The 23,525-nt window shown below is 36.1% G+C and overlaps 1 protein-coding gene across 3 annotated transcripts in view; it reads left to right on the plus strand.

The window, feature by feature from the left end:
* The first annotated feature begins 279 nt into the window (after window positions 1-279).
* Window positions 280-23,525, plus strand: part of LOC139137125 (ephexin-1-like) — a 40,466-nt gene continuing 17,220 nt past the window's right edge. Inside the window, exons 1-3 of one of the 3 annotated variants that reach the window (XM_070705085.1) lie at window positions 280-426; window positions 21,430-22,163; window positions 23,052-23,166. In XM_070705085.1, coding sequence (XP_070561186.1) covers window positions 21,445-22,163; window positions 23,052-23,166 — 834 coding nt within the window. In that variant the 5' untranslated portion in view covers window positions 280-426; window positions 21,430-21,444. The other 2 variants (XM_070705086.1, XM_070705087.1) reach the window with 2 other exon arrangements.

Raw genomic sequence — 23,525 nt, forward strand, 5'->3', positions numbered from 1 at the left:
GCAGAATTAAAAAGAAATGTTTTAAGACTATTTCGAAAAAGCCAACACTCAAGTTATTTGAAGAAGAAAATCCTTTTCAACAAAAGTAGTGTAAAATAGGTAGATTATACAGACAGAACAAAAAAAGAAACGACAACAAAATTGGAATCATTTTCCTCACGCGTCCTTTAGTTAGAGATGAGCACATTTTCCCTTTTGGCACGCGTCCAGTCGAGCTTTATGAGTTGCGCCCACTTTTCGTTGCGCTTTACAGCTTGTGTTGCGCACGACGATTGAGCCACAGGGGTCAGAGGGCGCCATAATTTTAAACCGCTTCCGGCCCACTCCGGCCTGTTACTCAGAAAAAAGCCCCAAATATGCAGCGTTTGCTATTGTTGTCTTCCGTTCCGGGAAGGGCAGAATATGTGACGTGTACTCAAATATCATGTAAGTAACTATAAACTTCAAAACTTCCATTTAGTGAACAGTCACTGCATGTAGGTCGAGCGAAAGTCTCGAAGATGTTGTGACGGACCCTTCAACAAGTAGTCAATGGATAACAACACTCACATGAGTTACAGTGATAAGCCACCCATTGTGTGACGTGAATCGTCGTCTTTCTGAATGACAAGGACACATTTATATGTTTGCTGTGTTTTCAAGGTAGGCGATCACACCGTTCATACTGACTTCTTTCTGGTTACGTCTCAAAGCCTCGCAAAAATTGCTCTCGCCGAAGTACTACTGCAGTACTTGTTCAAGTTATTGTTACGTACCGCTAGCGCTCTGTGGCCATAACAAGAGTTGGGCACCCACATATACAATCAACAATGGTTGAGATAAGCGGCTACTGTCGACGGCTTTGTCAGACAGTCTTTGGCTTCGGCGTGTTTTTTGTAAGAGTTTTAAATGTCTTTCTGTGATGTCGCTTTAGCCTTGTAAGATTGAAGTGCCGATGGAACGTCTTGTACACTTCTGTGGATCGTGGAGGGGCTGTGAGTTCAAACATGGACGTAAATCTTATTTTTTACTTGGTTCAAACGATTGAACATGCTTGTCACCACGCTTTGTATGTTCACACACTGAGGTAACCTCCATGGTACACACCTCTGTGTGAGTAATGTGATAAAATACGTTTGTCACGGCTGCAAGTTAAACGAACTGGAACAGTTTGATTGCACGCCCAGTCAAAGCTATTTTGACGTAGATTCGTTATATTCATGTTACGTAACCAATAGGCTGTCGCATAGTCTTTTTTATATTGCTAATTGACCAGTGTAGTAATTAAAATTAAATAAACGAGCATACTTATCAAATGCTGAGATTACAGTAACGGTGCACCGGCCACTATCACATCATCCTGCCAGGATCATCCGTCTCAATTATTTAATTATTTCCCCCTATTTCTCGAATTCTACAAATAAAATCATGGTGCTATATTAACAAAAGTTTAAATTGAATTTAGAAGTCAAGAGAGTCCATGAAACATCAACTTGTGTGTCAAAGATCCCTGCACAGTTACTGAATTAGCAGTTCTACTAGAAATTCCTATTTGGTAGACCATCTCTTTTTGCGTATTTGGTAGACCAGCTCTTTTTGCGTAGTGTCTGAATCAAACATTCTCAAAGCAGATACATATATATTCCCACTAATCTTTATTGTCTTTCTCCTTTGTAGATATTTCTTAAGGTAGTATGCACCTCGAAAGTGAAAGAGTTAAACTTTTGCTCAAACTTTCCTAACTGAAACTTTCAACAATCAACAATAAGAATCGGGCGTCACCATGCAAAGTTTGGAACTAGCCAAACAAAATTGCCTAATATTTTGTGATATTTGAAATTCAAAATGGTTGCCATCCTTGTGTTAACTCTATAAGGAAAAATAAAATTTTGGATTTTTGAAAAACTAAGACAGTAAAAGTTTTTCATTCTCTAAGAGCTTTAACATGAATCCCCACAAGTGGTAGATCAGAAAAGAATTGTAGAAATTTGAGAGTCCAAATATCTGTCCCTGAGGCGCGTTCTGTAACCTTAAACATAACAACAGCAAATTTTGAAAAAGGATCAGTTTTGAGAAAAATGCTTGTCAGTGTGCATTGTGTATTGTTTTCAAAAGTAAACAGTGATGGCATTGTGATATCGGATTTTTGTATTCTGACTTCCTGAAAATGTCTTGTGTGTAATCTAGCTGTGATATGACTTATAATAAGGCTCAATCTCGTGTTTTTAAATCAGTTGGTGTGAGGTCCCATCTACTGTACAGAGGTGAAGTGAACAAAATCTGTCATTTTTATCATGGTCCAAGTTAATGTGCATACACTGTTTGTGGAGATGAAAACATGTATGGTTGCATTTATATGGTTGTGGAACACACCTGACCTGTATACTTGATTAATCTTGCCATGATCTCAGGTCATTTTCTAAAATTCGAATCTTTAATGAACGGTCACTTTTTGCAGCAACTTTATAACAAAAATCAAAGTCTCTGTGAGAAATTTCAAACAAGTGTACACATTTTTGCTGCACTTTCATAATATCATACTTGAAAAAGTAAAGCAGCTTTATACCAGTAACTCTCAGTGTCACATTCCCTGAATATACATCCAAACTTTTCTCAGATAACCAAGTTTAAAAATTACAAATTCATGTACAACGTTTTCAAGATATTATTTTTAGACCACTTTTTTAATATGGTCTGTTGTTTTTCCAAAAATGGTAAAGTTACACTGACTGCCCTTTGTAACTGGCTGCATCACAATGTAACTTGTTTTCAGAACTAAGATAATGTGGGACTTTAATGAAAGGTTTGTGTAGGCTTGTAAATGTGTAGGCGGTTAAGGGTCAGTTGGTCACTATGGCTACAGCCTACTTCTGCATGATCACAGATGACATCACTCCCCGTGAGCATATCCTGTTGTAACAAAAGGGAGAAAAAGTCGTGCGGCAAAAAGAGTGTCAAGATTTATGGTTTTTTTCTCAGTCGTATGATTGTGAGTAGACACCATCAGGAAATAAAGTGTTTTATTTTTTTGCCAATGTATTCAAACCAAATTTAGATTATGTCACATTGGTTTGATTCATTCACAAGCAAGATTGAAGACTTCACCCGCGGTGAAAAATTTTACAATCAACAATATGCTAGGGTGTCCAGTTGCTTCACAAATGTATGGAAGGGACCCCTTAGAAAACACGCTGTTTTCATAATGAATTTGGCACCAGTGTTCATCAGGTGTGCCCAGTTACTTTACATGTATCTTTAACCCTTTGAGTGCTGTAACTGTTCTCACCAGAAATTATAGTGCAACATTTTTACCAATTTTTATGAATTTTTCTGTAATTTTTTGATGGTTTTGGACCAAATGGACATCACATTTCATTTGCTACAGTTTTTTATCAAAATTTTGACAAAAATCTGAAAAAAATTGACTGGAGTATATTTTTTAAAGGTGACAAAATTGACTTTGGCGCTCAAAGGGTTAATGCCTCTCAATGTAGGTTGCTGATATTCGTGGCTGCTGGGAACATTGCAGTGTTATTGTTCAAGTACTGCAAAACACTTCTGATCAATGGTGTATGTTCTCAGTGACAACTCATTGCTCAAGTAGCTGTATTTGATTAAATAATACCTGTAATTTTTGCTCGGTTTGTTTGAAACACAGGTTCTTGTTCTTCTCTCCCAAAATCATGTTGAAATGTGTGTAGAATTCAGCTTGTCGACACAACCTACATACTGTACAATAGTTGCTGTTAACAACTGAATGTAGTTTGGACGAGAATCCATTTGTTCAACAATAATATCAGATATTGTACTCAATGTATCATGTTTCCCAGGCTAGTAAGTTGTATGTCAGCGAGGAGAAGCATGGCGATGAACATCATTTTTGATTTTCAGCTTTTTTTTCCAAACTTTCCTCCAACTCCAAACATAAATTGTAGTTGAATCTCCACTGCACTGTTGATGTACAGATTGTACTTGGACTTGGAGCTAACTTTGCAGTGGTCATGACATTGAATTCAAGCTTCTTGCATCAGTATAAATGTAGGATTAGCTGTAATGATAATGAGAATCAGACCTTGCCTTTCTCTATATCATACCTTAGATAAGCAGTCCGGGTCAGCTCCAAAATTGGAGACGCTATACCATAATATTTTCCCCCTCTCATTAGCCAATCAGCGGCCAGCGCGCCATCAGTAAAAATTGTATTTCCTGGCAACCTCCACATGCGTCCTTCGTTACGTACGCCATACTGTGTCGAACTCCCGCGCCGTATTCTGTCATAATGTCGAACAGTTGTGTGGCCACTCTGTCAAAACACAATTTCAAAATCGCGTACCAGTTTTATTCTGGCTAAGACAACCAAACCCCATATATCGCTGTGATTCCTAGACTCTGGCTTGAAGTCCTGCGAAATATAAATCGTGTACCTACACAGATCGTTCAGAATACCCCGTTTGTATCGGAGATGGCAGCGATACAAATTCTACCGTATGGGGAACAGTTGTGTGGCCACTCTGTCAACACATTTTCAAAATCGCGTACCATTTTAGTCTGCGTTTGACAACTACAAAACAGGTATCGTTTTAAAGCTCTGACATTGCTCTTCTTTCTTGCAAAATGTTATACGCGTACCTACACAAATAACCTTTATAACAGTATTTCTATAGAGATGACGAACATCCACAAAATGATTCTCGGTACTTGAGCGAAATCGATAAACTGGGGGTAGAAATGAATCGTCAATATTTCGAATATTTGTTCACTAATCGGACTCCTTGTTGGACATGACCTTCTGCAGAACACGTGGATTATGTTGACTGTCGAAATTCGTCGAAATTCACAAGACAGGGGCTTAATAAGCGGCCCAAAACTGCCGATCACACTTGGTGGGTAATTTGTGACCCAGCGTGACCTGTACTTTATTAATGATGTAATCTGGTCGATGATTGGCTGAATGCCGGAATGCGAATGCATTACATAATGAGTCTCCAATTTTGGAGCTGACCCGGACTGGTATGAGTGGGGGAGGCATTGCAATAGGCAAGGTACGGTATACACATATGTACCGCGTTTTTTGACTGCTTTTTCGCCTCATGTAGACTTTTGACTCAGAAAATGTTGGTATGTGAAAAAAAATGTGGATATTTGGATTTTTGACGCCAGTATGTGGCTTTAGCGCAACTTTTGACCCCAAGTAAGCACTTCAGACTGATCATTTTGTAGGACAATGTAGTTTTGGCCTCATTATTTGGCCAAAAATGTAGACTTGTGACCTGCATTTTACTGAAAATGGTAGAGTTTGTGTTTTGTAGTCTGAACTTTCCAGGGTACACCAATACCCATATTGGGGACTGGGGGTTGGGGTACAGCTTGTTGATACAGTCTCTACACAGGTGTAATGTTCAGTTTTATAGTTAACAGAATCCCAGACAAGAATTCAGTTGTCAACAATAACATGGCATATTTACACTATGCAGATTGTTAGGCTAAGCATGGGTAATGCTTCGTATTTCAACATAGAGGAAGAGAAGAAAACATTGTGTTTTCTTGAAAAGATGATGATAATATCATCAAAAGTCCCAGCCACTGTCCGTTTAATTTATTTATGAAAAGCATGAGCAGTGTGCTTGATATTTCAGACAAATTTTCTGATAATGTACATGTACCATAGTATCACGAATTCAGTAATATCAAGGAGCAAGAAGTATGCACTGTAGCTACATTAAAAATATGTGTATTCCTGGTAACCCAACCTACCATATTTAAAATTTTTAAAACCTTAGACACAAATTTTCTTTTGCAATTGTCAAATCAAACATGATTTTTCCGAAATTTGCTGTTTATTTTCTGTAGCGGTAGGATGCATCCCATTAAAAATAACAAGTAAACAAAACAGATCCGGACTGACCTACCTATTTTGTGATGGCACATAAACGGAAGTTACACATATACTGTAGGTTACTAAATTTGCGTTGCTCTGCTGTACATGCATTTCCTAACATACAACCACATCCTACTTTTGTCGGTCATGGTTTCCTACAACAACTGTTGCCACTTCCCAAATAGATTTATCCCCCCCCCTCTCATTTACCCATGGCTATTTTGGCCATATCATATGTACTGCTACTGTTCAGCTTTTTGCACGTTAAATATAATAAGTTGGCAGTCATTCACTGTGTCAACCTTCCGGTAACAAGAGCAGTTTTGGCTAAACCACATGACTTGCCTGGGAAGTGAGAGTGATACACTACTGAATGTAGATAGTGTGTCAATACATTGTGTGACTTTCTTTATTCGTGATACAGCAGTTCTGTTTTGGTTTTTGAAACTGGCTGAAAACTCATGTACGACAATTAGATATCCAAAGAATTTTTTTACTGAGTCAAATTTCTACTATATATGTGAAATTCAAGTTCAAAACTGCTGCCTATTACAATGTGAATTTTGATACTTTGATACCTTTAGGATCCAGTCATGACAAACTTTGGACAAGATGAATGCAATCAAATGCTGGAGCTCAACCTTGCGTTGTCAATGCACAGTCTAAATCTCAAGGTCTCATTCTCAATATTCAGTTTAAAATAATTCCGTAATCACTGAATAAGCTTTCGGCTCAGGCATCATCAATATTTCCGTCATGAGCATCGTCCCTTGGGCGGGCAACAAATGGTGACCTTTTCCTTGCTAGCGTGTGTGTTATCATCTAAATATTTATGCGTTAAAACACTTCCAGTTATCATATCTCAAAGTTAAATTGCTAAGGAAGTGTTCTGTATGTTTATAAGATGAGTTGATGTTTTATCTTAGACAGGTGTTTTATTATGATAGGCAGTACTGTAGTATTTCAATTCTCAACTTCCTCCATCATATGCAGGAATGCCAAAAATGCATATTTCTTCATACTGTACACATACAATACCTGCTATTGGGTCGCAGAACATTCACAGTAGTGTAACAGCAAGCAGGAAGTACATGTATACTTTAAAGGGATTTATATTAAAAGCTGTGTCAAAAAATTCTGACGTCAGGAGCTCTCAATGATTGTTTCATGTGAAGGGTCAAAAGTTATTAAATTGCAATTTACTCGTCAGACATCAGTATTGGCAGTAAATGTGATGCTGCAATAACTTGGTTTTGTTGTTTTGAGAACAGTAAAATGCAAACTCATTTGGGAATAGTTTTCCTGAAGAGGTAAACAGCTGCTTTAATTCAACAGTGGTTGGGCAAGCCAAAGGAAACACAGCACAGGAGTTTCTGCGGAAAAGTACCATAGAAGGCATTCCGGTACAACTGGATGTGGTTAGATTTGCTAGCCAACATGGTTTGTTTTTCTTTCAAAAGCTCAGGAGCTGTAACTGAAACACCCACTATTTTCGCTTGCAAACATTATATGTGTAAGATTCACTGTTATTTAGTCCGTGGGCTAGAGGGGGTCTACGTGCACCCCCCCCACAGGATAACAAACCTGTATTTTTCAGAACCCTTGGGATCCCTAGAATACGAAATGGAATTTTAACAGGAAAAATATAGGGACGCAATAGCTGTTATGGTCATGTTTTGAAGGGTACCGCAAAATCACGATTTTCCAAGCCAAATGCATTTTCGTCAAATCTGTCTTCTTGTAAGTCATGTGCTGAGCTCATTTTTTAACATAACCTCACTTGTTTGGTATCATTAGAAAGGGAATTTATTCTTCTTTAAGATGACATATTGCATTATGCAATATCTTCTACAGTTTTTGTCAAATATAACCAAAACTCACCCCTTACCCCAAAATTTAACATTGCAAATTACAGTAAAACTCAAATTCTACCAATTTTTTAGCTGGGCATAATAAAATATGCATTGCTTTGTCTGAAATCTGTTTTATTTGATACAGGGACATGTCAGAAATATGAAATAGACTTTTAACAGAAAAAATATTGGGAATCTACAGCTGTAACAGTCATATTTTGAAGGGTACCGCAAAATCATAGTGTAGCAGATTTGCATGCATTTTTGTTTAATTTGTCTTCTTATAAGTTATCTGCTGAGCTTGTTTTTGGATATAACCTGGCTTGTTAGGTATCATTAGAAAGATAATTTACTAATGTTTAGAATGACATATTGTAACATGCAATATCTTGTGTAGTTTTCATGATATATAACCAAAACGTACCCCATACCCAAAGTTTACATTGAAAATTTCAGTCATAGCTAAAACCAAATTCTACCATTTTTTTAGCTTGACACAGAAAATCTGGCCGTTTTTGCTATGAAATCTATTTTATTTGGTACAGGGACATGTCAGAAATATGAAATAGACTTTTAACAGAAAAAATATTGGGAATCTACAGCTGTAACCGTCAGATTTGAAGGGTACAGGAAAATCTCAGTATTCCTGACTTGTGTACATTTTTGTTGAATCTATCGTCTTTTAAGTCATCTGCTGAGCTTCTTATAGAATATAATGTAAGTTGTTAGGTATCATTAGTAAGATTAGTTACTAGTCTTTAAAATGACATATTGTAACATGCAATTTCTTGTACAGATTTTTATGAAATATGACCAAAACGTACCCCATACCCAAAATTTACATCGAAAACTACTGTCATAGCTACTGTCAAATTCAAGCAATTTTTTACGCAGACATAAAAAATTAGACAATTTTTGTATGAAATCTGTTTTATTTTGTATTTTGCCATATCAGAAATATGAAATGAACTTTTAACAGAAAAAATATTAGGATTCTATAGCTGTAACAGCTCTATTTTTAAGGGTACAGCAAAATCTCAGTATTCCTGATTCGTATGCGTTTTTGTTAAATCTGTCATCTTATAAGTCGTCTACTAAGCTTGTTATTGATTATAACTGGGTTGTTTAGTATCATTGAAAAGGTAATTGAATATTCTTTACAATGACATATTGTAACAGGCAATATCTTGTATATTTTTCATGGAATATGACCAAAACGTACCCCATACCCCAAGGTTTATATTGAAAGTACTGTCATAGATAACGTGATCAAATTCCGTGAATTTTTAGCTAGACATGATAAAAATAGCTCTGTTTCGGTATTAAATCTGTTGTATATGGTACTGGGTCATGTCAGAAATGTGAAATAGACTTTTAACAGAAAAAATATTTGGACTGTATGGTTGTAACAGCCATATTTTGAAGGGAAATGCAAAATCGCAGTACCGCAAACTGGCACCTTTTAGCTCCGCTGTCAGCGACGCGGAGCTTATCAAATAGGTTGATTTTCCGTCGTCGTCCGTCGTCGTCCGTCGTCGTCGTCGTCCGTCGTCCGTCGTCCGTCGTCGTCCGTCAACAATTGCCTTCTTCTCTGAAACCGCAAGTCCAATTACTTTGAAATTTTATATGCAGTTGACTTAAGGTGACCTCACTTCAGTTTGTTCAAATCGTGGTGAAATTTGCATATTTGTATTTTTGGGGCATTTTTTGGTGTTTTTGGTAAAAAAATCTTCTTCTCTGAAACCGCTTGTCCAATTGCTTTGAAATTTGATATGCAGTTTGCTTAGGGTGACTTCAGTCAGATTTGTTCAAATCGTGGCAAAATTTGCATATTTGTATTTTTAAGGCAATTTTTGTCATTTCTGGTAAAAAAATCTTTAAAAATCTTCTTCTTCAAACTGCCTGTCAGATAGCTTTGATATTGGTACATAGGTCCCTAGGATGATCTATTTCAGATTTGTTCAAATTGTGCAGAAATATGCAAATTTGCATTTTTAAGGTAATTTTTACCATTTTTGGTCAAAAAATTTATTTCTCAAAAAGTACTGGTCTGATAGTTTTGAAATTTGGTATACAGCTTTCTATCGTGAACTAAGTAATATGTATTGAATTTCTGATGAAATCTGTAATTTTGTATTTTTGGGGCAATTTTTGCCATTTTTGGTCAAAAATGTGTATTTCCAAAACTACTCATCCGATAATGTGTATTTCCAAAACTACTCATCCGATAGCTTTGAAATTTGGTATTCAGGTTCCTACAGATTAACTAAATGATAGTTATTGAAATTATGATGAAATCTACAATTTTGTAATTTTAGGGCAATTTTTACCAGTTTGGGTCAAAAATGTGTATTTCCAAAACTACTCATCCCATAGCTTTGAAATTTGGTGTACAGGTTCCTACAGATGAACTAAATGATAATTATTGAAATTATGATGAAATCTGCAATTTTGTAATTTTGGGGCAATTTTTGCCATTTTTGGTCAAAACATGTGTAACTCAAAAAGTACTGGTCTGATAGCTTTGAAGTTTGGTATACAGGTTTTTACTGATGAGCTAAGTAATATATATTGAATATCTGATGAAATCTGCAATTTTGTATTTTTGGGGCAATTTTTGCCATTTTTGGTCAAAAAATGTGTATAATCAAAACTACTCATCTGATAGCTTTGAAATTTGGTATACAGGTTTCCATAGATGAACTAAATGATATTTATTGAAATTATGATGAAACCTGCAATTTTGAATTTTTGGGGCAATTTTTCCTATTTTTGGTCAAAAAATGCGTTTCTCAAAAAGTACTTGTCTAACAGCTTTGAAATTTGGTATACAGGTTTCTATAGATGAACTAAATTTGATCTTTTGAAATTATGATGAAATCTGCAATTTTTACTTTTTGGGGCAATTGTTGCCATTTTTGGTCAAAAAATTTATTCTCAAAAACTACTCATCAGATAGCTTTGGTTGACATGTTCTTAGGGATGATCCTATGTGATACATTCAAAGTATGATGAAATCTTCAATTGCGTATTTTTGCAGCTTATTTTAGCCACTTTTTTCTGGCCACTGCATCGAGCTATCAAGATTTCCACCCTTCTTCATCAACATGTGTCAAAAATAGTTATTCTCTACATAAACACAGTGGAGCTATATCGGCCGCTAGGTCGCTTGTTTGTTAAATTCTTCTTCTTGTAAGTCATCTGCTGAACTTATTTGTGACACAACCTGGCTTGTGAGGTATCATTAGTAGGGCAATTTATTTTTCTATAAGATGACATATTGTCATATACAATGTCATTCATAGTTTTCCTGGAATATGGTCAAACTTTACCCCATACCCAAAAAGTTCAAATCGCAAATTACGGCTTATCTTAAATTCTACCATTTTTGCTGCACATAATACAAAAGGCAATTCTTGTTTAAAATCTGATTTATTTGTTACAAAAGTATGTCACAAGTATAAAATTAACTTATAACGGGAAGATGATACAATTTAGTAGCCATTTGGATCATTTTTGGAGGGGGAACCCATATATTGCAAATGTATGTGTTTCGGCAAATTTGCCCTGATACCTGGGTACCCTTCCAAATATGATCCAAAAGGCTACAAATCATATTATGTTCCTGTTAAAAGTTAGTTTCATATTTGTGACATACTTTTTTAACAAAATCACAGATTTCATAGATTGCATACAAGCATTGCCTTTGGTATATAAAGTAAATAAATTGTAAAAAAGGTAGAGTTTCAGATTTGCAGTAATTTGCTGTGTAAACCTTGGGGTATGGGGTAAGTTTTGGTCCTATTTCATGAAACCTAAACAAGACATTGCATATTACGATATGTCATTTTAAAGACTAGTAAATTACCTTTCTATTGATACCTAACATACCAGGTTATGTCAAAAATCAAGCTCAGCAGATGACTTATAAGAAGACACGTTTAACAAAAAAGCAAGCGAGTTGGCAATACTGTGATTTTGCGAGACCCTTCAAAATATGACTGTTACAGCTGTAGAGTCCCAATATATTTTCTGTTAAAAGTCTATTTCATATTTCTGACATTCCTCAGTACCAAATAAAAAGATTTCATATAAAGCATTGCCTTATTTGTTATGTCTAGCTAGAAAATTGGTAGAATTTGACGATAGCTACGAAAGTAATTTTCGATATAAACTTTGTGGTATGGGGTAAGTTTTCGTCATATTCCATGAAAATTATATCAGACATGGCATATAACAATATGTCATTTAGAACAGTAGTAAATTAGCTTTTTAATGATACCAAATAAACATGGTTATGTAATAAAATAAGCGCAGCAGAAGACCTACAATGGGACAAAGTTAACAAAAGCACATATGAGTCTGCACTGCTGTGATTTTGCAGTACTCCACAGAATATGACTGTTACAGCCATAGAATACCAATATTCTTTCTGTTAAAAGTCTATTTCATATTTCTGACATGTTTCTGTACCAAATAAAATATATTTAATAGCAAATATGGCCAGATTTTATATGTCTAGGTAAAAAAATGGTATAGAATTTGGTTTTAGCTATGACTGAAATTTTCAATGTAAACTTTGGGGTATGGGGTAAGTTTTGGTTACATATCATGAAAACTACAGAAGATATTGCGTGTTACAATGTGTCATTCTAAAGATTAGTAAATTATCTTTCTAATGATACCTAACAAGCCAGGTTATATCCAAAAACAAGCTCAGCAGATAACTTATAGGAAGACACATTAAACAAAATGCATGCAAATCTGCAACACTATGATTTTGCGGTACCCTTCAAAATATGACTGTTACAGCTGTAGATTCCCAATATTTTTCTGTTAAAAGTCTATTTCATGTTTCTGATATATCTCTGTACCAAATAAAACAGATTTCATAGCAAAAACGGCCATATTTTTTGTGTCAAGCTAAAAAAATGGTAGAATTTGGTTTTAGCTATGACTGAAATTTTCAATGTAAACTTTGGGGTATGGGGTAAGTTTTGGTTACATATCATGAAAACTACAGAAGATATTGCATGTTACAGTATGTCATTCTAAACATTAGTAAATGATCTTTCTAATGATACCTAACAAGCCAGGTTATATTCAAAAACTAGCTCAGCAGATAACTTATAGGAAGACAAATTAAACAAAAATGCATGCAAATCTGCGACACTGTTACTTTGCGGTACCCTTCAAAATATGACTGTTACAGCTGTAGATTCCCAATATTTTTTCTGTTAAAAGTCTATTTCATATTTCTGACATGTCCCTGTACCAAATAAAATAGATTTCATAGCAAAAACGGCCATATTTTTGTGTCAAGCTAAAAAAATGGTAGAATTTGGTTTTAGCTATGACTGAAATTTTCAATGTAAACTTTGGGGTATGGGGTAAGTTTTGGTTATATATCATGAAAACTACACACGATATTGCATGTTACAATATTTCATTCTAAACATTAGTAAATTATCTTTCTAATGATACCTAACAAGCCAGGTTATATTCAAAAACTAGCTCAGCAGATAACTTATAGGAAGACAAATAAACAAAATGCATGCAAATCTGCAACACTGTTACTTTGCGGTACCCTTCAAAATATGACTGTTACAGCTGTAGATTCCCAATATTTTTCTGTTAAAAGTCTATTTCATATTTCTGACATGTCCCTGTACCAAATAAAATAGATTTCATAGCAAAAACGGCCAGATTTTTTGTGTCAAGCTAAAAAAATGGTAGAATTTGGTTTTAGCTATGACTGAAATTTTCAATGTAAACTTTGGGGTATGGGGTAAGTTTTGGTTATATATCATGAAAACTACAGAAGATATTGCATGTTACAGTATGTCATTCTAAAGATTAGTAAATTATCTTTCTAATGATACCTACAGCAGTAGATACCTAACAAGCCAGGTTATATCCAAAAACAAGCTCAGCAGATAACTTATAAGAAGACAGTTTTAACAAAAATGCATGCAAATCTGCAACACTGTTATTTTGCGGTACCCTTCAAAATATGACTGTTACAGCTGTAGATTCCCAATATTTTTTCTGTTAAAAGTCTATTTCATATTTCTGACATGTCCCTGTATCAAATAAAACAGATTTCAGACAAAGCAATGCATATTTTATTATGCCCAGCTAAAAAATTGGTAGAATTTGAGTTTTACTGTAATTTGCAATGTTAAATTTTGGGGTAAGGGGTAAGTTTTGGTTATATTTGACAAAAACTGTAGAAGATATTGCATAATGCAATATGTCATCTTAAAGAAGAATAAATTCCCTTTCTAATGATACCAAACAAGTGAGGTTATGTTAAAAAATGAGCTCAGCACATGACTTACAAGAAGGCAGATTTGACGAAAATGCATTTGGCTTGGAAAATCGTGATTTTGCGGTACCCTTCAAAACATGACCATAACAGCTATTGCGTCCCTATATTTTTCCTGTTAAAATTCCATTTCGTATTCTAGGGATCCCAAGGGTTCTGAAAAATACAGGTTTGTTATCCTGTGGGGGGGGGGGGGTGCACGTAGACCCCCTCTAGCCCACGGACTAATTGTTTACATTTGAATTTTACACTAGACGTCTCATGTCAACAATAATAGTGCAGTTTGCACATACACATACTATGTTGATACAATGTACGTTAACTCAACATGCTTTAGGGAGTAGAATAAGAAACTGAGGCTGACATTTAACCATTTCACCACCATTATTTGGTCCAAACCCATTGTTATCAATGGTAACTGTGGACCTGTGTACAGGGAATGGGATGAACAGGTTAAGGTAGTATGCCCCTCAAAAGTGAAAGACTTAAACTTTTGCTCAAACTTTCCTCAAGGAATCTTCAACCATTCTCTTTCAAAATCAAGAATAAAAATAGGGGTCACAGTGCAAATTTTTTCACTAGAGAAACAAATTACCCAAGATTTACCGATATTTGAAATTCAAAATGGCCGCCATCCCTGTGTTAACTCTATGAAGAAAAATAAAAATTTTCGAATTTCAAAAAACTAAGCTGATGAATAGTTTTCTTTCACCAAGAGCTTTAAAATGAACCCCAACATGTTGTATATCAGAAGAGAATTGTAAAGTTTGAGAGTCTGAATGTCTGTCCCCGAGGTGCGTTCTACCTTAAAACAAAATTCTGGAATAAATCATCAAAAGTTACTGTAACAGGTGCTGGCCCTTTAGTTAATAGGAGGTTCAGGATAATTTGTACTTTTTAAATGACAGTGGGGGTTATCCAGACAGCAATCCATTTTTATTATAAATCTGGAAAGGACTATGGCATAATTTATTTCTATACCTGAAAATGAAAATAAAAATTATTTAACACTTCCACTGAGTTGTAGTAAGTAGTGTTGAATACCAACATTTTGAAGCCTGGTATAGACACGTTAAGGGGGCACTGCATCCAACACCACGTATTTTGATCAAAATTACATTTTTGCAAATATTCGTTCAAGATTAAAATAGTGTTGGGTTCACCTTATAGCTTGTCAAGCAGTCATAAGTTGCGTGATAAAGAAGTGTTAAATTATGCAAATGTATGCAAATCACACGATTTCCAGACCTCTTTTTCTCCCAATTTCAAAATTTTCAAAAACTTTAAATCCACTCTAGCTCTGTCAAAGTTTCTGAAATTTTCACATTATGTTCTTTAAATACTGTATAACATAATTGCTGTTTTGTTTGGCAATAAAACTCTTACATTTTGAATAAGAGGCATTTTAATTTTGCTAATCATGATTTTAATCATTTTTTTGAGTGTCAGTTTCTTAACCCTTGCCATTTTAGAATGAGGATAGACAATGTAAACTAAAAAAGTCTTTTTTTCTACATATACGCCTCTTTCAAGTGAAATATTACATTTGAGAAAATAGTGTCGTTTTTTACTTTATTTAATTTTTATCATTAATACCAAAATTGAGGTTTTTTACCCCAAATGTACACCCACTTCATCATTTGAGTAAACTATTGCTTCCATACTAAACTTTAGAGTCTCTGCTTTTTGAAAATATATAGTATGAGGGGATTTCCTTGTCATCTTTGATGAGAAATATTAATTTGAAAAAAACTGTGTTGGCAACATGCAGCTCCACCTTAACTATTATTAGCCCATTAGCTCTCATACAACATTTGGTGTACATGTATGACCTAATGTGACTTTTCTCTGAACTGAACAGATATGTATCCTGTTCCGTTCCGTGTTCAGTGCAGGTTATCGCACGTCGACCACTCTACTGTCAATATTCATGCAATTCTTTTCAGACACTCACTGCGTGATTTACGAGTTTGTAAATACTTCACTGAGTTATTGAACCGTATGTAACGCATAGTTTGGATGTGTTTGTGAGTTCTCTTCGATATACCGGTACATGCAATCCGTGGTAGCTTGAACGTCAGTGAACATTTGCTTGCCATCGTATTTATTCCCTTGGTGTTTATTTCTGGCATTTTTGACAATTTTGCATTGGCCATACTTAATAATAAAAAATCATTTGTTGAAAATTTCGTTTCCCTCAATCTTTACTATAATTATTATTATTCTTTCTGGACCTCGTAATTTTAATCAATTAAGCCTAAGGAGGGGCTTCTTGTATCTCTATAAACTCCATTTTCTAGTGCCAAGGTCCATCAATTCCATAATGGACTGAACCATGGTTGAACGGGTGAAAAGAAATCTACTAACACAAACCAGAGTATTACATGTAAAACCCTACTACCTTGTAAATGAGACCTGGTGTGTCAGGTACATTGAACATGTAATAATTTAGATGTATGGTATGTCCTTGGTTCCTGCATTAGATATCACATGTGAAAGGGAGCCTCCCATTTGTAATGCATGGTATAAAGGGCTCTGTTTTATTTTAAAAGATTTATGTGTCAGTTATATTCACAGAACAAATGCATACTGTTAATGAGTGATAAAGCAAACTTGAGAAATGGTGAATCTAAAAATAACTGTCAAGTGAGAGGCCATTGGTTGATTACTCATAATTCCAGTGTCACGCTTTCAGAACAAAACGCCGCATACCTGTGAATTGGAAATGACCTAGCTGTCAGTGTCAGTGTACTCTTACGTAATGTAACATAATCTAACCTGAAATCCATTCACAATGGACACCTCGGTATGCCTGTGTGTGTTTTCAATGGACTTGGGTTTGACCATTTTATTGTTGACACACTGATTGAAAAGCGTCTGGTGGTTTTTAAGCTAGGTGATATTGGAAAAATGACTCAATCGGGCGGTGTTGTTGTTACATGTCCTGTAAGGTGAGTGTAAACGCCAGTTCATGCTCACAGGACTACTTCAGTGCGCGTGAGTATGTTAATAGGTTGTGCAGACTTCAGTCGTCTTTTTATTGAGACTGCCCTTTCATTTTACCCCCAGTTATGGCTACTTTGCTAGAGTAAAGGCATGTTCCATTTGTGAAGTTGTGTTGTGGAAGGGCTATACTGGTACAAAGAGCATGTGTTTCCTTGTATGGACCTGGAAAAAGTGACCACACTGAATCAGTGGATGTAGCCTTTCTGTAGGTTTTTTTTGGTGGCAGTACTTATCTGGGTTGAGTAATGTTTTGAATTTGTCAAAATTTCTCATAGTGAAAGTCAGCATTGAAGCTGCATGCACATAGTAAAGTAAAGTAAGCCTTTATTGAAATCGTATCCCAGTTGGGATCTTGATATGCACTGAGCACCTCCAAATTGGAGAACGATTACAGGTGGCCATGGCTGACCATACATTTGCTGTGGCGCCCGCTCTACAATGCTCTATGGATTTAGGGTCTGTAACATGTAAACTTTTAATACCATGGACTACCTGAAACTTAACCCTTTCACCACCATGGTTTGTCCCAAAGCCATTGTTTTCTATGGTAAAGTTGGACCTGTATACAGGGAACTGGGGTGAAAGGGTTAAAGTGACTGCTATGGAGAGTTGCATGACCTCTGTCAGATCACAGGGGAGCCAGGAAGAACAAACAAACAAAGAAACAACAAAAATAAATAAACAAAAAATATACAAACATACAAAGAGGCATACAAATACATAAATAACAAACAAACATACAGACAAACATAAACAAACAATATCATGAATAAATAAACATACAAACAGATAAACATCTATTCATATTTATATTCTATCTATCTATCTATCTCTCTATATATCTCTCTCTATATGTCTCTCTATCTCTCTATCTATCTATCTATCTATATATATATATATATATATATATATATATATATATATATGTGTGTGTGTGTGTGTGTGTGTGTGTGTGTGTGTGTGTGTGTGTGTGTAAGAGACTGAATAATTGACTGAACCGCTCATGCCACATATTCTACCACGGCGGTATCACTCTTCCCTATACTCACAGTATAGGGAAGAGTGATACCGCCGTGGTAGAATATGTGGCATGAGCGGTTCAGTCAATTATTTCAGTCTCTTACACACACACACACACACACACACACACACACACACACACACACACATATATATATATATATATATATATATTATATATATATATTAGATAGATAGATAGAGAGAGAGAGAGAGATATAGAGAGAGATATAGAGAGAGATAGATAGATAGATAGAATATAAATATGAATAGATGTTTATCTGTTTGTATGTTTATTTATTCATGATATTGTTTGTTTATGTTTGTCTGTATGTTTGTTTGTTATTTATGTATTTGTATGCCTCTTTGTATGTTTGTATATTTTTTGTTTATTTATTTTTGTTGTTTATTTGTTTGTTTGTTTGTTTGTTCTTCCTGGCTCCCCTGTGGTCTACATGCAACATAACATGATGTAGACAGTATTGACTTTACTTCCCCTACCTTAGCCAGATTGCATTCAAAATCAAGGTCATTGCTGAACTAAGCCACACCCTCTTCCAGCTTTGTCGAAATGCTGTAATGTATTGAATTTGTTTTCAGTTTAGTAAATTGGCAGAAACTATTGTGTAATAATAGCTCTGAATTTTCAAGGAAGTACTATATGTTTTGATGGATGTTTTGAAAGCAAACGTTTTCTTTGGCAGGATTTGGCAGTATTGTCTCTAGTATTAAGTGTTAAGTACCTTTGAAACTGTAAGACATTTGAATACTCAATAGGATTATTTCAAGGAAAGCCATGGTGGTGCCATTTAAATGTCTTTTTTAAATGTTGGCTGTTTTGAAATCTTTTGAATTCAAAACATGTAGAAAAGAAAGGGTTGTTCACAATATCTGGTAATGAAGGGGTTAATCCAGTCCATAATACAGAGTTCTCTTTCTTGTATTTTTCCTGATGCAGAATTACAAATTTTACGCTTCTCTGTATTTGTACATACATGTAACCCGCGACTTGCTCCGCGACTACTTAGTGCTCCATAGACTTTAAAGTTTTTAAAGTCTATGCTTGCTCCAGTCTATGAGCATAGAATGTATACTTATAGATATCAAAACAATGTAAACTGAGGGAGTAAACTTCAGTAGACTACTGTGTTAGTGGTACATGTAGGCTGTTACGTAAATCATGGAGTGAATGTGTTGGTCAGCCAGTAACTGCTGCCGAGAAAAGCCAAGCGACTGGGGCCAGTCTGATGTACTTTAACCCATGATATCACTCATTGGGTCTTACTGAGAACAGTGCACTATACATTGTTTGTGTCAGTTCTGTGCATTTGTGTAGTTTTATCTGCAAAAATTACAATGGAAGTTGAGTCTGTGAATACATGTTTGTTTTCCACTCAGATATATCCTGATTATTTCCGCAGTTTTGATATTGAGAGCAACTTAATAGGCATGCATTGATATGATACAAATAACTGCCTTGAAAGAGGGATAAAACTGCAACAAGTGAAGTTAATATGAACCAACATTCGTGTAGTTTTCTCTTCATTTAAATGCTGACAAAGGGTTGAACCCAAAACGCCCACGTTCTTATCTTCTGCTCATAACAAGTGCTTTTATGGCCCGCTGGTCAGTTTTATATTTTGTTTCATGTATCAATTAAGTTACCATACCATTGTTGTAGGCGGACTGTATTAAATTTATTGTACTGGGAATCATAAAACTCCCGATATTGCATAAAGTTGTGTTGTCAAATTCCTAAAGATAAAACGCGTACCTTAGTATCACTGGGGAAGTATTTTTGTCTTGGCAGTCTGCTGATTGTGTTCAGTCAGGTGGTATTAGCATATCATGGTCTCAAATTAATTTCACCATAAACATTTTATATTATTAATATAGCTTTTCACTTTTTCATTCACAGCAACAATTGCATGCAGTAAAGTTAATTATATATCAACATAAATACTTGCATACACAAACATATTAATACTGAACATTTACTTGCCAATAAACATTGGTACATACGTGACACACTTGTACATAGATATCAATAGATAGATGAGATATGATGTACATACATGTACATACATATACATACAACTGTACATACATACATACATACATACATACATACATACATACATACATACATACATACATACGAATCATAGACACCTATTATACAGGTCGGTTTTAGCGTAGAGATGGCTTATAAATATTTTATTTAAAAATCGACAATGAAAGTGTACATGCACATGTACAATGTATACTAGTTTGTTTGTTGATACAATCCAGTATGGCCACCTTATGGCCATTTTGACACAGATTTTTTCATCATATAATTATGTTTGTACTAGTACTGACTTGCCCTCTCTGAAAACTATGATGGTTATACGGTGCTCTCAACTTCATTGTGTTAACTACATTTGTATGATAGGTACATGCAGGCAAAAAATCAGTGCACATTCTCTTCGCTGTGTGTCAATGAATGTACTGTATGCAAACGTTCATGTATTGAATACCTGCATAAATATATCTAATCAGAACAACATGTGACATTAGACCAGAGACCAGGCTGACATCATTTCTCCTGTGTTAGTAGCATTACCAGTTTTGTGGAGCATCACTGACATGGAAGCAATTGAGGAATCTGAGCAACGTACATGAAGTGATGCTGTCAAGTCCTTGTTAGGAAGTATCACCATAAATTTTGAAATACCAGTGTACTTGTTCTGTTGGCTTGGTTCACAAGGAACTAAAAAGCGCAATTGTACAACAAACAAAATAGTTATAGTACCAGTATGCAGTGATACGGTACTCTTCGGCATTTTACAATGATTGGGTAAACAGTTTCTATCGATTTCCTTCATGTACGTTGAGATGACATTTCAGAGGTGAGGTACACTTGTTGTGAATAGTCAGAGAGGCTCAAAATCCAGCTTGCTGTACTTGTACATGTACTACATTATGTGATGTGATTATGATGCAAGAGAGGAGGTTAAGGCATGCAACAAGGATATACAGTACATCTGTGTAAGTCTTCAGTACGTGGGGGGAAACTAGGAAACTACCCAGGCACAGGAAGTTGCCCCATGCAAACTTTTCTACTCATTTACTGCAAATTTACTGTAAATGTCCCTTCAGTATTGGTGAAGGGTACTTCTACTGGTCAAAAACATGATGTACGTTAATATCTCCCAAAGTCTTGCATGCTTTGTGTTGGTGACCAACCCGGTAAGATACAAATGAAAAATAGCCGTACAATTATTATTATTGTTATATCATTGCTTTTATGTACTTTCTAGCACTTTTTTATGGCAAACTCTAAACTTTGTGTCTTTTTTTCTGTGCTTTCCTCTTTCATGTAGGAGTAAGTCGTGAAGATGTCTGGTGCTGTTTTGGTGAACATTCCCAATGGTCCATTTTCACATGCAGCACTGAACCATTACCGGTACAAGCCACGTCCCACCCCTAGGTCCAAAGTTCAAAGTATGGCGTCTGCGGGGAATTCACATAACGACGGAGGATCGCTTTCACCTCGTAGGGACGCCCCTCAGCCGAGTGCCAGATTGTCAGGAGCAAGCAATCCTGCAGTTAAACCCAAACCACCCGTTCCTAAAAAGCCTCCCGTTGCAAAGAAACCAGTGCCGGCGGGAGTTGCAAGCAAATTGAATGCGTACGTCCCCCCGCAGTCACCCACAAAACCTGTCGCCGCGGTCAGACCGCGAGTGAAGCGGGCACAATCAAAAGATGAAATAGGAAAGCCCCAACCATTGGCTCCTATACCAGAGAAAAGACATCCAGGGAGGAAACTGTCAAACAGAGGCCCTGGCAAAATCTCGGGAACAGTAGTGCAACGTCTCATTGCCAATAGCCATGGAAACAGTAGTGATGCCAAGAAAGCTGCCTCAGGTCTCAGACCAGTGCCGCCTCCAAGACCGACAAAATCCAAGATGAGACTGTTTGAGGAAAGGAGGCGCTCGCAGGAGGAGGATATCACCACGGAGTCGGCAAAACTGGATCATGTAGAGTCTTCAAAGGATGAGGACGAGGAATGGTCCGATGAAGATGCTAGTGAAGGAAAGCAGCTTCCTTCAATCAGGTACTGTATGGTGATGTCAGAGTGTGCCATAACTGACCTCTTCATCAGTAGGTTTTGTTTGTGTTTTGTACCAAGCTTTGGGAAGATGTAAATAATTAGTTAATTTCAGTGACAAATTTGTATACGATAATATATTGCTTCTTTGGTATACCAAGAGGACGGCTCTGGTAGGATGAGTATATGTAGGGAAGCATTCTCAATATGAAAATGTGAACATGACAGTACAGAGGTGCTAATAAAGTAAACTTATGACACTAAAACTGTCATGCGGATCCTCATACTGGTATTTACAAATATAATTAGTAACTATTGTACTCTTTTTTTCTGTGTTTTAAAAAATCATATGTACTGCAATAAATTTGATAAGCCAACTGAGAAAAAAAAATCAATCCATATGCTGTGTCACAGTCCCTCCTTGTGGAGGGACCGTGGCTGTGTATACACGGTACAATATACTGAAAGATCTGCCCCTCAAGGGAGCTTTGTACATAACTACATTGCCCCTTGTTTCCCTATAGGAGAAGGGGTGGAGCATAGGCAGCAACTCTGATTTACAGATCTGTCAGAATAATACCCGGTAATGCAGGACCACTCATAAAATTCAATAGGTCAAACCCGGAATTCAAATGGACGATGGTACAAACAATACAATGTGCACAAGTGTGCACAGAAATACATGTATTTTCGCTCGCGTCTGTACCTGTGGGTTGGTTTGTACTGTCAGCACGTGATCTCCCAGGTGTACTGAATCTTTAGAACATATAGCATCCGTTTTATTCCAGAGCAGAACTACAGTGTAAATCTTCATGAGCGGTGCAGGACTAGTTAGCTTACATCAATGTTGATCATGCACAATGGGTAATTGTTTTGTTTTTTGATTTCATATAGCGCTCACGCAATACCCCACATCAGGAAATACAGTCTGAAGAGGCCGCATGTTCCGTATCGGAGGAGACAGAGTAGAAAATCTCGCCTTAAAAGTTCTGATAGCAACTTGAGTACGGTAAGAAATGCAAGAGCAAAAGACATTCACTGATTCAGACACTTGTTGTACATCACACATCACTTTTACATTGTTGAAGTTACTGTCGGTGATTTTTCTATGAATTTGACTTTGCCCAAAGACAAAGTGAAATATATGTATATGGTTATCAACTTTAAAAATTTGCCATGACCAGGCATCATTATGTCATATCAGAGTATTGATGGTGCAAATGCAGTGATCTGATTGGTCAAGTCGTGAAAAGAACCGTGGTATATTCGCGATATACCAAGTGTGGCACTCGTGTGAACTCTCCGCAAGTGCAAAAATCCCATTTTGAGATTTCCTCCCAGAGTTTCAATATACTGTTATGATATAAT

Source organism: Ptychodera flava, chromosome 7 (assembly GCF_041260155.1).
Source record: "Ptychodera flava strain L36383 chromosome 7, AS_Pfla_20210202, whole genome shotgun sequence".
NCBI classification, from domain to species: Eukaryota; Metazoa; Hemichordata; class Enteropneusta; family Ptychoderidae; genus Ptychodera; species Ptychodera flava.